The 16,460-nt window shown below is 41.1% G+C and overlaps 1 protein-coding gene across 1 annotated transcript; it reads left to right on the forward strand.

Annotated features, from left to right (window-relative positions):
- The first annotated feature begins 12,678 nt into the window (after positions 1 to 12,678).
- Positions 12,679 to 13,989, forward strand: LOC138369376 (cuticle protein AM1199-like). Its single transcript, XM_069332618.1, has 2 exons — positions 12,679 to 12,913; positions 13,581 to 13,989. The coding sequence occupies exons 1-2, from the start codon at positions 12,687 to 12,689 to the stop codon at positions 13,795 to 13,797; spliced, it is 444 nt and encodes a 147-aa protein (XP_069188719.1). The 5' UTR covers positions 12,679 to 12,686; the 3' UTR covers positions 13,798 to 13,989.
- Positions 13,990 to 16,460: the final 2,471 nt, after the last annotated feature.

Raw genomic sequence — 16,460 nt, forward strand, 5'->3', positions numbered from 1 at the left:
CATATTGTAAACTTTATGCGTACATCACCCCAACATTAAAAATATATATTTATAATACTGAACTTACAGTTTAAACCCCCTAAATTGTTCACGTTTCCCTCAGACTTTATGATTTGCGTGTTACTTCCCCGGTCCATTAATATTCACAATGGAAGCAAAATTTGCCAGTGGCGGATACTAACCACCACATGTCCCTGTACGACTCATCGTCCTGCCAGATGGGAATTGTTCTAGTACCATACAGCTCTAGCCTGAGAGCATTTACTGACTCCTCTCCTCCCACTCTGTTTAGACCCAACAATGCTCAGTCGATGGCTCCTAGTCGGCCATCGTATCCGTGACATTTCACGCGTAATTTTACTAGATTTAAATAAAAATAAAAATAAATAATCAGGAGCTATAAATCTCATTGCTGTGTTATTCAATTAGTAAGGGACAGAAGGAATGAGAGAGAAAGAGAGGAAGTCTGGATAATATTTCTCAAGAGAACTGGAAGTCTGGAGATACTGGTCGCTGCCGAATAATGAGATTGATGATCAACTTGACTTACCTGTTTTACACAACAAAAGTAGGTCTCACTTAGTGGCTTTGTAGCCGGTGCAAGCGTACGTGGGCGCGCGCATGTGTACGTGGGGGGTATTTGGGATCCCGAGTGTGTATATGCACGTGAGTGCGCGTGTGCACGTGGGTTTGAGTGTGCACGAGGGTGTGCGTGAACGCTTGGTGCTGGAGTCCGGCCTGAGCGCAACCCGTCATCAGACAAAGGCGATTCCATCCAGCGGTCGGCCCCAAAGACACATTCATCATTTTTAACATTCTGGTCATTCACCGCAGAATTTTTCTCAAATATAAATTAATATTATTATATATTAGCATACTATGCATATGTAGGCATTGGTTAGGTTAGGTGTTTAGGTTCTGTTGGCGATTATTTGTACTTGTAGTACGTGGGTGAAGCATTTACAGCGTTGTGGTTCGAACAAAAGTCGTCAGTGAAGCACTTACTCCGGAAGTGTTCGGACGTCATCTGTTGTGAGTCGAGCGTAAACTGTTTTTCATTCATAAACAGGAGGTTTGGCGGGTGCATGGAATGGACTTTGGCCTTTGTTTACGAGGACGGGCTGTTGAGGACGGGCTGCTGAGGACGGGCTGCTGGGACGGGATGCTGAGGACGGGCTGCTGAGCAAGAAACAAGTCTGGAAAGTGGACCCAACGCGCAGAGGAGTAATGATGTGGACGCGCCGCTGCTCCCAATGCCAGGCCAAGATTGATGATTCGATGACAGCTGGACTAAAATGTATAAACGACTGGAGTGATGATGGCTGGGGTGACGGTGGTGAAGTGATGGTGATCGTGGTGACGGTGGTGAAGGTGACGGTGAAGGTGACGGTGAAGGTGACAGTGATGGTGGTGCTTACCTGACAACGGGGAAACAAGGTCTGCCTCAATATTCCCCGCCCTGTTGTGCATGTTGGGTTATCTGGTCACACAGGTGTGGAGGAAGGTGGCTAGGTAGACAGATGGATGAATAGAAAGATGGATGGACAGATGGCTGTATAGATCGATGAATAGACAGATGGATATAATAGATGAATGGATGAACTGGCGGATATATTGGATAGATGGAGGGATATATATATATATATATATATATATATATATATATATATATATATATATATATATATATATATATATATATATATATATATATATATATATATACATGGACGGATCGATGAACAGGTGGATGCATGTATGGATAGATGATAGATGGATGAATAGAAAGATAGATGGCTAGAGAAATGGACAGAAGATTGATGAGAAATAGGTGGATAGAGAGATAGATGGATACAAGGCTGGATAAATGGATAGATAGATGAGATGGGTGGACAGAACGTCGACTTCTATACTATTGACTTCGGACAAACCAGATTTTTTTGGAAGAAAAATTGTGACACGAGGAGCAGTGTGTGAAACCCCGAGTTTGGGCTCTGGTTGAGAGCCTCAGGACTCTTAATGGATTCAACTGAATCCAAGGTTGCTATTGCTAGCCTGGGTGTACCAAGTGAGCGGGTTCGAATCCTCCTCATGGCTCCTACTGATCTGCCCATCGATACATCACGTTAATGTGATATCTTTGTGCGTGTGCAGATCCTTGTTTCTTTAGCCACACACCATAAAGATCTAACCTAACCTCTCTTAGCAATCTTAGACCAAATAAACTTTATTTTAGGACAAATAAAGTACATATATTTGCTATACTAAGTCTAAGAATATTAAAATTTTGTTTATTGGTTTAATTTTTCCAGACTATAAAATTAATAGTACAAAATTGGTGGTCCGTCACTCCATAGAGGTACTTTCGACCAAATAGTTACTATGAGTGCTGCCATTTTTCAGGAAGATGGGTTGTAAAATTATTATGGCATTGGAATGTTAGCCATACACGCTGTTTGAGATCAATAGCCTGAACTGGCAAACTTTGAATGTATTATGATGATATCCTCAGGAATTGATAAACTATAGATATCAAGTTACTAATACCAACAGGGTGTTAAACCATCATAAACTACTAAGTTAGTTCATCAACGTTTAAAGGGAAGAAGAGATTATAATACAGCTGGTATCATCTATCGGAAGAAAAGTACACTATCAACAGGCCCATAATATACATCTTATGCCATCTGTTGGTATTAAATTACACTATCAAAAGGCTATCATATAAGGTACAAATGGTGCCATCTATCGGAGAAGTACACTATTAACAGGCCAGGCCAGCCCGATCTCGTAAGATACAGCTTATGCCATCTATCGGTATTAAATTACACTATCAAGAGTCCAACAACCTGTAAGATACAGTTAACGCCATCTATTGGTATAATATTGCACTATCAAGACGACAACAGCAGTCCATATGGTGGGTTGTTGTGCTGTAGGTAGCATTCCAGCGCTTGTTTTTGATTGGTAAAAATCTTAGTTGACATTGTCCAGAACAGCCAATCACGGTAAGGGATCAGCTAAATGTTCCACCCACTTAATAATATAACCTGATATTCACCACACCAACCCTGCTCGTGACGTTTTGTTTCAACTCAATACACCAAAAAAAGTACAATTTTCAAACATTTAAACATGTTAATTAGGCAATAATTAAATATTGTAGGATATAACACTTGTTATACAAAAACGACCTGGCAACGTAACCTGTGACGTCATCAGTGGGCGGTGCCTCAAAATAAATAACACGGATGCCCCGCCCACTTATAATTGTTCTTCATGCTACGTTTTGCCACTAGATGGAGCGTCTTAATTATCAAGTGCTCACACACATCACGATAAAGTTACATTCGTCTACTACTGTATATTATATATATTATATATATATATATGTGTGTGTGTGTGTGTGTGTGTGTGTGTGTGTGTGTGTGTGTGTGTGTGTGTGTGTGTGTGTGTGTGTGTATAAATCACAAAGAGATAATTTCCGATGGTGTGTTCATTGACACGAAATTGCTTAATTAATTTATTATTTAATTTTCCTTCCCCACTCTCCATTTCCCCATCCCCCACTAGCCTCTTCATCCCTCACTTCACCCCTCGTCCTCCCCCCATCGCCCCACTCCCCCCCCAACTTCCACTCGTCCTCTCCATCCTTCCCCCAACCCGATCCTAGCCCCCTCCTCCTGCCCCCTTATTCGTAATAAGGCAAATAGAACACTGGATTTATTTATCGAACTTTAGTAATAAGACGCCTGGTGTGGTTCTTCAGCTATTTCTGGCTCTTGTTATGACCCATTTAGATTATGCAGTTCAGTTTTGGTCTCCATACTATAGAATGGATATAAATTCACTAAAACGCGTCCAGCGTAGGATGACAAAGTTAATCCCGCAAATTAAAAACCTGTCATATGAAGAAAGATTGACAAAGCTTAAATTTCGTTCTCTAGAAAGGCGAATAATTAGGGTTGACATGATTGAGGTGTACAAGAGGATGAATGAACGTAACAAGGGGATCCCTTGATTGTTTCAAACGAAGGTTAGACATATATATGAATGAGATTGGGTGGATATAAATTGGAGCCGTCTCGAATGGGCCAATAGGCCTTCTGCAGTTACCTTCATTCTTAAGTTCTTATGATAAAGATATGGATAAATTGGATAAAGTAGCCCGGCATAAAACCACAAAAGGCTATTCATCTCAAATTTCTCATCGAGTTCAAATCACTGTTTCGTGGAAAACCACAAGACGGCAAATTTAACATTAGGCGTTTAGCCACCAGCACCTTTTTCAGGAACACCTCTCAAAGTCAACCGACGAATAAATCATTCCTCACCTGACTAATACCGAACACGTTCTTACAACAAAGCGACGTCAGAGATATTAAGTGAACTGACAAGATGAAAGTTCTGGCCCACAGATAACTACAATTTAACCTCGCCCTTAATTAGAATGGAAATTAACTTGAAATGAGGCACATACCTTGTAAATAATCCTGATGTTGAAGCAGTAACTTCAAACAGGTTTGGTTGAGAAAACTGGACTAAGTTTGAATATTTCTAATTTAAATGCTAGTCTTAACATTTAAAACAATAAGAGAAAGAGAGACAGAAAGAGAGAAACAAAAATAGAGAGAGATAGAGACAGAGAAATAAGAACATATGAATGAAGGTAACTGTAGAAGGTCTATTTTTCCCATACAAGGCAGCTCCTATTTACATATATACACCCAATCTCATTCATATATTTATCTATATATGAATATAGAAATTGAGACAGAGCCATGACACTTGGGTCACACAGCACACTTTTTTCCCCTGACACACTCGATTCACTCTCACTCTCCCAAAGTCATTCTCGTTTATTCGAAACAAATCTTCCTCGCCTGAAGTAACTGGTATACGTAAATCCACTCTCATTCTCATTCGTAAAGCCACATTGATCTCGAGACATCACTGCTGCTCACGTGAAGTCATCGCTCCTGCCATGAAGTCTCCACTCTTGACGTCATCTGGCCTTAAAGTGTTATGAATAGAGGTGGCTTCCACAACCTTTTCTTCTTCATTCAGTGAATTCTACTTGTTGACCATCCGTATAGGGTATGAGTCTTTCCTTACATTCCTTCGACTCATTTGCGTTTCCAGATTCTACCTGTGAGTAACGATGAACTCACCATTACTCTGATGAAGTCACCATTAATCTGATGAAGTCACCGATGCTCTCGTAAAGGCCACCCCCCCTCCCCCCCCTCCCCCCATCGTCATGTGTTAACAACATTCCCTTTAACTCGGTCATTTTAGGGCATACGAATACGTCTGGACTATTTGACACACATGTGAATCGGGCGAGTTTTTATATCAAATATCTAAAACCGGTAGTTATTTCAACACAGTTATGACACGACCCTGGAGCTGACCACTTGACCGGGGTGGTAACTAGACACTCTCCCAGGCCCACTCCTCGCCCTCCGCCATACGGCTCGGCTCCATTGCCTGGTATTATTTTCTGGTGGTATGCTCTCAAAAATTAATGGTATGGTTTTAGATGGTATGCTTTCTAAACTCCATTAAGTGAGATCAAACTGTGTGGTTTAATCTCGATTATGCATTACACTTGCACGAAAAACTACGTATTTAGTAAGAGAGAGAGAGAGTGAGAGAGAGAGAGAGTGAGAGAGTGAGAGAGTGAGAGAGTGAGAGAGTGAGAGAGTGAGAGAGTGAGAGAGTGAGAGAGTGAGAGAGAGTGAGAGTGAGAGTGTGAGAGTGAGAGTGAGAGTGTGAGAGTGAGAGTGTGCGTGTGTAACAATAGGGATCATTGGTAACTAGCAGGTGTGCAGTGCTCCTGTTGGCTGCCTGGTTTAAGGTCAGACGAACAAGGGAATCCATGATCTAGATCTTCAAGTCCCAATACGCCTCCCTCCCTCCCTCCCTCCCTCTCTCTTTTCTTATCCAGTTATCGATGTTTCAGGAGTAATCATGTATATGCAAGTTTTTTGCCAAGTTGCTATATAGGCTGAATTTAATAAATAATATATATTATTTATACGTTTCTTATAATATTAAAGTTATAGAAGTTCATGAACGTATTCGGTTTAAATCTACAATAATGCTAGCTTAGAAGTCTAATGTGACCTTAAACAAATTAAGATAATCTATTATTGCTCAATCTGGAGTTACTGGAGAGTCCACATTCATAACAGATTGTGTTAAGAACTAAAACATACTTGCTGGGTCGTCAGTAAGCCATTGGATGGCCTCCACAGATTGACTGGTCTTAAGTCCAATACTAAACCAACAATTTACAGTTATATAGGGCTATTTTATACTCTAATAAAAAATAAGAGGGACAGTCATCTTCAGGTAGAGCCAGAAAAGTAATGAGTACGAGTTCGTGCCAATCGTCTTTTGAGACTCTGAGCGCTTAGGGCAAATGTGCACTTAAGTTCCAAAAAGAGATGGAGGAGAAACTCATTAGGCAAATTAGAGACTCAGGAGCGACCCGTTTCCTATTTCAGCGCCTCAGTGTCGCGATCCAGAGAGGAAAGACCTCTTGCATCTTGGGCATGTACCACAAACCATCCAGAGCTGCACGTACATATTATATATATATATTATATATGAATGAAAACTCACACCCCAGAAGTGACTCGAACCCATACTCCCAGAAGCAACACAACTGGTAACTACAGGGCGCCTTAATCCGCTTGACCATCACGGCCGTCAAAAGGAAGTGATAGCCGAGGCTATTTGAGCCACTTCCCCGACGGCAACTCGGATGGTAATCTTGGGCATAGCATTTCACCAAATCACCTCATTCTTTGGGGCACACGTGAGGAACACAAATGCGAACAAGCCTGAATGGTCCCCAGGACTATATGCGAATGAAAACTCACACCCCAGAAGTGACTCGAACCCATACTCCCAGAAGCAACACAACTGGTAACTACAGGGCGCCTTAATCCGCTTGACCATCACGGCCGTCAAAAGGAAGTGATAGCCGAGGCTATTTGAGCCACTTCCCCGACGGCAACTCGGATGGTAATCTTGGGCATAGCATTTCACCAAATCACCTCATTCTTTGGGGCACACGTGAGGAACACAAATGCGAACAAGCCTGAATGGTCCCCAGGACTATATGCGAATGAAAACTCACACCCCAGAAGTGACTCGAACCCATACTCCCAGAAGCAACACAACTGGTAACTACAGGGCGCCTTAATCCGCTTGACCATCACGGCCGTCAAAAGGAAGTGATAGCCGAGGCTATTTGAGCCACTTCCCCGACGGCAACTCGGATGGTAATCTTGGGCATAGCATTTCACCAAATCACCTCATTCTTTGGGGCACACGTGAGGAACACAAATGCGAACAAGCCTGAATGGTCCCCAGGACTATATGCGAATGAAAACTCATGGTCAAGCGGATTAAGGCGCCCTGTAGTTACCAGTTGTGTTGCTTCTGGGAGTATGGGTTCGAGTCACTTCTGGGGTGTGAGTTTTCATTCGCATATAGTCCTGGGGACCATTCAGGCTTGTTCGCATTTGTGTTCCTCACGTGTGCCCCAAAGAATGAGGTGATTTGGTGAAATGCTATGCCCAAGATTACCATCCGAGTTGCCGTCGGGGAAGTGGCTCAAATAGCCTCGGCTATCACTTCCTTTTGACGGCCGTGATGGTCAAGCGGATTAAGGCGCCCTGTAGTTACCAGTTGTGTTGCTTCTGGGAGTATGGGTTCGAGTCACTTCTGGGGTGTGAGTTTTCATTCGCATATAGTCCTGGGGACCATTCAGGCTTGTTCGCATTTGTGTTCCTCACGTGTGCCCCAAAGAATGAGGTGATTTGGTGAAATGCTATGCCCAAGATTACCATCCGAGTTGCCGTCGGGGAAGTGGCTCAAATAGCCTCGGCTATCACTTCCTTTTGACGGCCGTGATGGTCAAGCGGATTAAGGCGCCCTGTAGTTACCAGTTGTGTTGCTTCTGGGAGTATGGGTTCGAGTCACTTCTGGGGTGTGAGTTTTCATTCGCATATAGTCCTGGGGACCATTCAGGCTTGTTCGCATTTGTGTTCCTCACGTGTGCCCCAAAGAATGAGGTGATTTGGTGAAATGCTATGCCCAAGATTACCATCCGAGTTGCCGTCGGGGAAGTGGCTCAAATAGCCTCGGCTATCACTTCCTTTTGACGGCCGTGATGGTCAAGCGGATTAAGGCGCCCTGTAGTTACCAGTTGTGTTGCTTCTGGGAGTATGGGTTCGAGTCACTTCTGGGGTGTGAGTTTTCATTCGCATATAGTCCTGGGGACCATTCAGGCTTGTTCGCATTTGTGTTCCTCACGTGTGCCCCAAAGAATGAGGTGATTTGGTGAAATGCTATGCCCAAGATTACCATCCGAGTTGCCGTCGGGGAAGTGGCTCAAATAGCCTCGGCTATCACTTCCTTTTGACGGCCGTGATGGTCAAGCGGATTAAGGCGCCCTGTAGTTACCAGTTGTGTTGCTTCTGGGAGTATGGGTTCGAGTCACTTCTGGGGTGTGAGTTTTCATTCGCATATAGTCCTGGGGACCATTCAGGCTTGTTCGCATTTGTGTTCCTCACGTGTGCCCCAAAGAATGAGGTGATTTGGTGAAATGCTATGCCCAAGATTACCATCCGAGTTGCCGTCGGGGAAGTGGCTCAAATAGCCTCGGCTATCACTTCCTTTTGACGGCCGTGATGGTCAAGCGGATTAAGGCGCCCTGTAGTTACCAGTTGTGTTGCTTCTGGGAGTATGGGTTCGAGTCACTTCTGGGGTGTGAGTTTTCATTCGCATATAGTCCTGGGGACCATTCAGGCTTGTTCGCATATATTATATATATATATATATATATATATATATATATATATATATATATATATATATATATATATATATATATATATATATAATGTGTGTGTGTGTGTGTGTGTGTGTGTCAGACCACGAAGGAAGACACCACTTTGGTCCCTTCTGAAGACATATAATTAAATACGAAAGTACTTAAGGAAATTCATATTTCAATTCTTCCTTCGTAGTCTGACACTGTCATTATAGTGATGCAGCTACGAAGCTAGCCACAATATGGAAGGACTCCAGAGGCACCAACCGCTGCCCAGCTGGAAGTTAGCCTTCCCTGGATTGTCACTTTAGCACAGAGGAATTAGGTGAACCTTACCCGAGTCATAAAAAATGTCAACTACAATTCAGGGGATAATAGTGCCCATGTGAATGAAATGTTATTATCCACGGTATTGTGGTTGACAGTTTATATGACTCGGGCATGGAATCACTTAATTCCTCATGTGCTCAAGGGACAGCCCAGGGAAGGCCAAGTTCCGTGATTCTTTTAATTCTTTAAGAGAATTGTTTATCACATATCTTAATTCTAAATTCAAGAAGTGGAAATTCGTATGTGAAAATGAGGAAAATTTAAGAAATGATTTTCCCTGACACACTTTATACCAACGAGGTCAGTTGTTCCTTAAGTATATCATAAATGTACTTTTATTGAGCTTGGGTTAAAGCTTATTTATGTTGCCATTATAAACGCGTTAATTTTTATGGTTTAAAATATTGATACAAAACAAGAATTTTACATTTGATTTTTTTCTTATTTTCCTTTAGAATGAAGTAGTTTCAAGATTTTATTTTTACAAAACTCCAGTCAGTAATATACCTTAAGACATTCAATATATTCAACTCCATGCTTCAAGAAACGAAACCATTTTAAATATTGTAGAAATTTCGAAATATAAATGGTTCTATCTTTCCCCATGATAATAATTATTCACATTGTTTTCATAAAGAGCTAACCATTGATGCGTTTATAGAACACGTAAATCATTTGGCCTGTGGAACTCTGATCTGGTGTTGTTTAATAAGTTTATATGTTCGAACTGTGTTGCCAAATAGGTGAGAAGAACGTACGATGTCTTAAACACAGGATCTACGAACAATAAAAGTAGGACTTACCGGAAAAGATTCTCCTTAAAGGCAAGTTTCCTTTTCTGCTTTCCGGGATCATTCTTTCACAACGAATAACTCTCACTACAGCGATTTCAGCATACTAGTGACTTCTACCCCACCATAGCACCCTCAACACCTCAGAGTCGATGTTCATAGCTAAAATGAAGCCGCAATTATATAACTCGATTTCTACGAAACCAGTATTTAGTCAAACCAGCCCGTCCTCCAAACAAAGATCCAAAAGTGATTCCATGCACCCGCCAAACCCCCTGTTTATAAATGAAAAGCGGTTTACACACGACTCACAGCTGCTGACGTTCGAACATATCCGGAACAAGTGCTTCACTGACGAATTTTGTTCGAATCACAACGCTATAAATGCTTCACCCACGTACTACAAATACAAATAATCGCCAACAGAACCTAAACACCTGACCTAACCTATCCTATACCTATATACACAATATGCTAATATATTATAATATTAATTTATACTTGAGAAAATTCCCGTTTTGAATGAACAGCATGTTAAAATTTATTAATGCGTCTGTGGGGTTGACTGCTGAATGTAATGGACTTGAGTCGAGGACGGGTTGCTACAAATACAAATAATTGCCAACGGAACCTAAACACCTAACCTAACCAATGGCTTAACATGCAAAATATGCCAATATATAATAATATTAATTATTATATATATATATATATATATATATATATATATATATATATATATATATATATATATATATATATATATTACAATTTGAGAAAATTCCTGTTTTTATTGAACAGCATTTTAAAATTGATGAATGCGTCTTTGGGGTCGACCGCTGGATAGAATGGACTTGGTCTGAGGACGAGTTGCAGCCTCTACTGAAGACCCACTGAAAGAAAGATCTTAAAGATAAGCAACTGGTATCCATTTGAGACTTTAGGCCTTCCCTGGGGTGCCGCTTGAGTATAGGGAGGCATAGCACGAAGTCTTCCCCATTTTACTTGTTTTTCTTCACGTTGTTATTGTTGTTAAAGATTCGCTACCTGGAACAAAGCTCCAAGTAGCACGGGCTATGGTGAGCCCGTGAGAACGAACTTGAAAATTTAACGTCATTTTTTTATACATTAGAATAGGTTTTCGAAGTGCCCGACAACAGCTTCTACACAACGCAGATTACATCTGCAGTGCGGCAAAAACTTACTGATCCTGCTAGTGATGAGGATGCAAAACCCCGTCCAACTGAGTGGCAGCTTTTTACAGTAACGAACATGTATTACCTTCACAAAGCAAACTTTGGAGGCTTGGCTAATATTTCAGGTATTACATCATGTTGAATGAAGCGCTTACACATTTCTTAAACACCATGGACAGAGTTATCTCTGGATTCTGAGATTTTTATCACATTCAGTTGCATAGTGAAGCAAAGAATGTGTCTAGTAAAAAGCTTGCATCAACAACCGTTGTGTAGAGGAGAAAATCTGTACCCAACCCATTGTTATATGTGACCTTCCCAACCTAGGTCAACGTCCTCCACTGTCGCTATACCCAATGTAAGAGCACCGTGTAAGATCAGATATAACCATCATTGAAAATATTCAATAAATGTGGAACAGTAGTTGAATGTCCCGGCTCATCAAGACCTAATATAGCCTGGACATGAATTATAGAGCTTGTCAATATAACTGACATTAATTTTTTCTTCCTTACAACTGTAAAATTACTCTTCATTACAATTTTCAAGTTTATAAATTTCAAATGTCAGGATGAGAACTCTATACACGTACACCTTGAACTATTTAACAGTACCAAAAGTGAAATTGTATATATAAATGTTATAGTATTTTTGCACCTTCAATATTATGATAAAAAGCATTTTTAACTTTCAGTACGTAAATGTTCTTGATCAAATTACAAAGGTAAATAAATAATTCAGAAATCTATAGCTTGACAACGTTGGCAGTCTCGCCAGGCGGCGGAGGACACTAGCGGTCTACTGTCGCTATATAAGCCCAAACTGTGAAGCGAGAAGCACCACTCACATCACACACTCCAGCACATCCACACTCTCCCTGCAACTATGAGGACTGTGAGTACCTCCATCCGTACACAGATATATTCAGTGAGAGGTTTACTTCCACTTTTCGGTGTAAATGCTCTGATAGCTTAGCTCATTCAAGCTCTGTGTTTGAAGCTAAAGTATGGGAGGTCAGTAAGCTCTCATGGGTGACACTCATTAGCCCAACATTAAATCTGGACCATCCTTGCCAGAGGCCAGGCTCTAAAGCTGGTCTCATTTCTTTACCAAGATGACCATACAGGGTCTAATTTTTTGTATTGTTTAAGAGTCATCCAGTAACCTTCAACTCTCAGTTTCTGAACTCGGCAGACCTGGTGTCTTTCCCTTTCATCTCAGTTTTATAGTCTGTTCAAGTGTTAACTTATACGAAGACTTGTTCTTGTACACATGCAAGAATTCTCTTGGTTAAATCGCTTTATCCAGACAATATAGATTTTATCTAAGAATATGTTCTTTATATCAAATCATATAACAAATAAATATACTGAATACTTGATTTTGCACGTAAAATTCTCAATAACTATCACTCATTTTCCTTTCATTTTATCGACCAGACTTTGAACAAAATTATTTTATTTGCATTCGCTGTCCTAACTGACCTGGCGTACTACCCTTCCCGTGGCACAGTTCGTGATGTTTGCTCTGCTGGCTGTGGCGGCGGCAGACAAGAGGCCGCTCACTACCTATGGAGCACCAGGTCCTGCACTTCACCAAGCCGCCGGACCCCAGATCGCTATTATCCGCGACGACAGAGTTCACCCTGACGCTCAAGGCCTATACTCCTTGAACTTGGAAACAGAAGATGGCATTAGGAGGCAGGAGTCTGGTGGCCCCGGCGGCAGCCAGCAGGGCTCTGTCAGGTAAGGCAGACAGGGAAGTGACATTTAAAGTTTTCGAATCCCGCACCACTGACCCGCTGTAAAACTTATTGTGAAGCACACTACAGATTAAAAGAAGTCTTAATAACTGATGATAAGTAGGTTTTAAATAAGAAAGGGGTCTTATCTAAACCAGTAACAAATATGGGAGGTGTCTTATCTAAGCTAGCAGCAGGGAAAGGAGGTTTCATCTATTTAGTAACTAATAGGAATTTAAAGTGCCAGCAAGGTTGCATGAATCGACGATACTATTTGCGATGCAAATGAGAATGTAACATATTAGTGTGCTGAGCCTAATTAACTCACTTATTTTATGTTTATAACTACAATGTGTGTGTTGTCATCAACTATGAAACACTACACCAATAATTTGACCAGACCACACACTAGAAAGTGAAGGGACGACGACGTTTCAGTCCGTCCTGGACCATTCTCAAGTCGATCATTCTCACAATCGACTTGAGAATGGTCCAGGACGGACTGAAACGTCGTCGTCCCTTCAACTCTAGTGTGTGGTCTGGTTCAACTACTTCAGCCACGTTATTGTGACACATCGCGTGCATTACACCACTAACCTAAATGTCACCCAGACCAATAATGAATTGGGCAGCATTCCACGGGTCACTAACCCACCTCATGTCCTCCACAGCTTCACTTTCCCCGACGGACAAGTGTTCGACTTGAAGTTCGTCGCCGACGCTGGCGGCTACCAGCCCCAGTCCTCCTTCCTGCCAGTGGCTCCTGAGTTCCCCCACCCAATCCCCCAGTTCGTGCTGGACCAGATCGCCTTCGCCGCTCAGGAGGACGCTGCCCGCGCCAGAGGAGAGAGCAGGGGTCCCTCGGCCAGTTACGGTCCCCCTCAGTAACAATCATACGACGACGTCAACAACCTTTCGATATCGTATCTCCCTCATAACACCATCCGAGCTTCTCGCTACATATCAGTTTTATGTACCTGGCTTGAGGATTGTTATGTGATGTTCTCGTGTGTTAGGTGTCTGCTATGTTTGCCGTAATTTATTATAATTTAATTTATACAAATTAAAAATAATAATGTATTTTGTGAATACTTTTGCCCTCTACTTCACCATGGTTAGAAATGGATAAATTTTTCATTACATCAACCAACTTAAAAAATATGTTTACGTGTAAACAGAGGAATACAAGACTATTAATGCAGACATTTCACAATAGCATATTTAGATGAGGTTAAGAATACAAATATTCTACGATATACGATGATGCTTGCCAGGGTCTATTACAATTCGGATGATAGTGAGATGTTGCTTACCTATGGAACTTAACAGCTGTGTTTAGCATTTCGAAATACACAGATAGTTGCACACGCACGCACACACACACTGAGGCTCTTATTTCACTCAGGATCATCACGATTCTGTGAGCATCATTTCAAAAGTCAAACTTTAAAAACAAAAAAAAATTGTTAATTTAAATTCGGGTTATTTCCTTACATGTGATGCATACATAACAAGATAATGAGTAAACCTGCAACAATATTGATGACCCCAAGAAGAAGTAAACTTGGTGGGCTAAGTTAAGAAGGAAATATTTTCTAAAAACACATGCAGAAAATTTAGCAGCTTACACCTCCAGAACATCCAACCCGGGTTTACTTACACCAACACCGCGGTAATGGTCCTCCCATTACAGGAAGGATTACTTCTTAGAAAATTAGTGCAAGATCAATCATATCTCTAGAAATAAAGTCATAAATAATAAAAAAAATTAAGCTCCAGGTCCTGCAGCAACACAGCCAATTATCAAAACTTCATATTAGTCATTACCCTGTATCCCTATAATTGACATTTAATGCATTGGAGGTGAAGGAAAGACCTAATACATGTAATAAATGAATGGTTCTTTCCTCCACCTTCAATTAAGCACTTCGGCATTTCATTAATTTTTTTTTATATAATGCATTGATAGTAACAGGCTATGTTCCTAAACCTTTAAATTTTTCAATTATCTTCTTTCCGAAGCCCTGTAAAAACAGACACAACCCAGATAACTATCGCTCAATTCCTTCAACAAGAAGTTAGGAGGTATCTATTGGGAAAAACTAGTTTAAAAAATAATCATCTTCAATCTATTATATGTAGTAGCACTTCCTTACATAAAGACACGATATAGTTTTAGCGGTCAAAAGTCTTCACAGCAAGCTTCATAACAAGATATGTAAATATCTGGGTGTTTAGCTTTCATAAATATTCTCTTGTTTCTCCATTTATTTTACTGAATATCTCGTTTTTGAGGACTCTGTTAAATTCTTTAATATTCCTACATGCTGAATGAACTTGTTCTTTCTCTCTATTTTTATTGGTTTTTGAATACCGGAAATCTAAGTGCGGATGTTCGTGCTAGGAAACATTGTGTGAATCTTGAGCATGTGCCTCCTGGGTATCTGTGACTTGTGGGTACCTATTTGCAGTTGTCACTCGTCTCATACAATGACTCCCGACACCTTTAATGTTTTTGTATCTTCTCCTTAAATCCGTTTGTGTTTGGAAATGTTATACTTAGCTCTACTGGAATTCAGTTCCAATGCCCTGCTACATCATCTGGCCATCTTCAACAGCATAACCTAACAACAACCGTAAAAAGGAATGAACAATCATTTTGGAATGCTACGTTCTGACCCTTAATACCGACCATCACTTTAAACGGACTAGTGAAGCATCATTAATCCATTAATATTTGAGGAGGAAATTGAATCTCCCAGTTGAAAGATTATGAAATTTTCAGTGGCAAATAATACTGATATACCCAGATCAGGAGCAAAGGTTGTGTTTAAGAAATAACTGATAAACAGCTGTCGTTTAAAGGAAAAAACAAAATAAACACAAATCCCTCCATATGATGAGCATTTCTAATTTTATCCTAAAAATTAGTAGATCAGAATATAGACGAACAGGTCAATTGTGTGTGGGTGCAGCCGCCATGCTTAGAAAAGGTCATATCCAGCTCAATAGAGGCACATTCATACAAGCTAAGAGGCACATCCTCCTTTCGGTGGATACTTCTTCTTGCTAGTAGGTAGAGTTTGCATGAAGGGTACGACTTTACGATGACTACACCAGTACAGATGTTGGGAGACGCGAGTACGTGGAGAATAATAAAGAGTTTCAAAAGTGCTTGTTGCGTTGAGCCGTAGAGAGAGAAGCGGCGACGAGAATAGAGGCGTAAGTATGAGGGAGACTTGCCACACTGGAGGACGGTACGTGATGTGTAAGGCGACGTTAGTTGATCTACAAGGTCAGTATGGAGTATACCACAACACGCTATGACCCAGTGGATAGAAAGTTCAAAACATGGAACATAAACAGAGTCAAGGCACACAATCATATGCCTGACGGGGCCACAGCGGACATAAACAGGAGACGAGGGCAAACAACGCCACACTAATTCACACTTCTCCGGAAAGTCCGCCACCGGAAACCAGAGACAGTACTTCTCCTAAAGACACTCTATATCAGGACTGACAGGCGCACGAGAACCCGCCATGAATTCT

The sequence above is a fragment of the Procambarus clarkii genome, chromosome 28 (genome assembly GCF_040958095.1).
Source record: "Procambarus clarkii isolate CNS0578487 chromosome 28, FALCON_Pclarkii_2.0, whole genome shotgun sequence".
Taxonomy (NCBI): Eukaryota; Metazoa; Arthropoda; class Malacostraca; order Decapoda; family Cambaridae; genus Procambarus; species Procambarus clarkii.

Excerpts from the sequence above, each read along its gene's own strand:
- LOC138369376 (XM_069332618.1), top strand. The coding sequence starts at position 12,687 with ATGTTTGCTCTGCTGGCTGTGGCGGCGGCAGACAAGAGGCCGCTCACT. Across the intron at positions 12,914-13,580 it reads AGCCAGCAGGGCTCTGTCAG|CTTCACTTTCCCCGACGGAC; the intron begins GTAAGGCAGACA and ends TGTCCTCCACAG.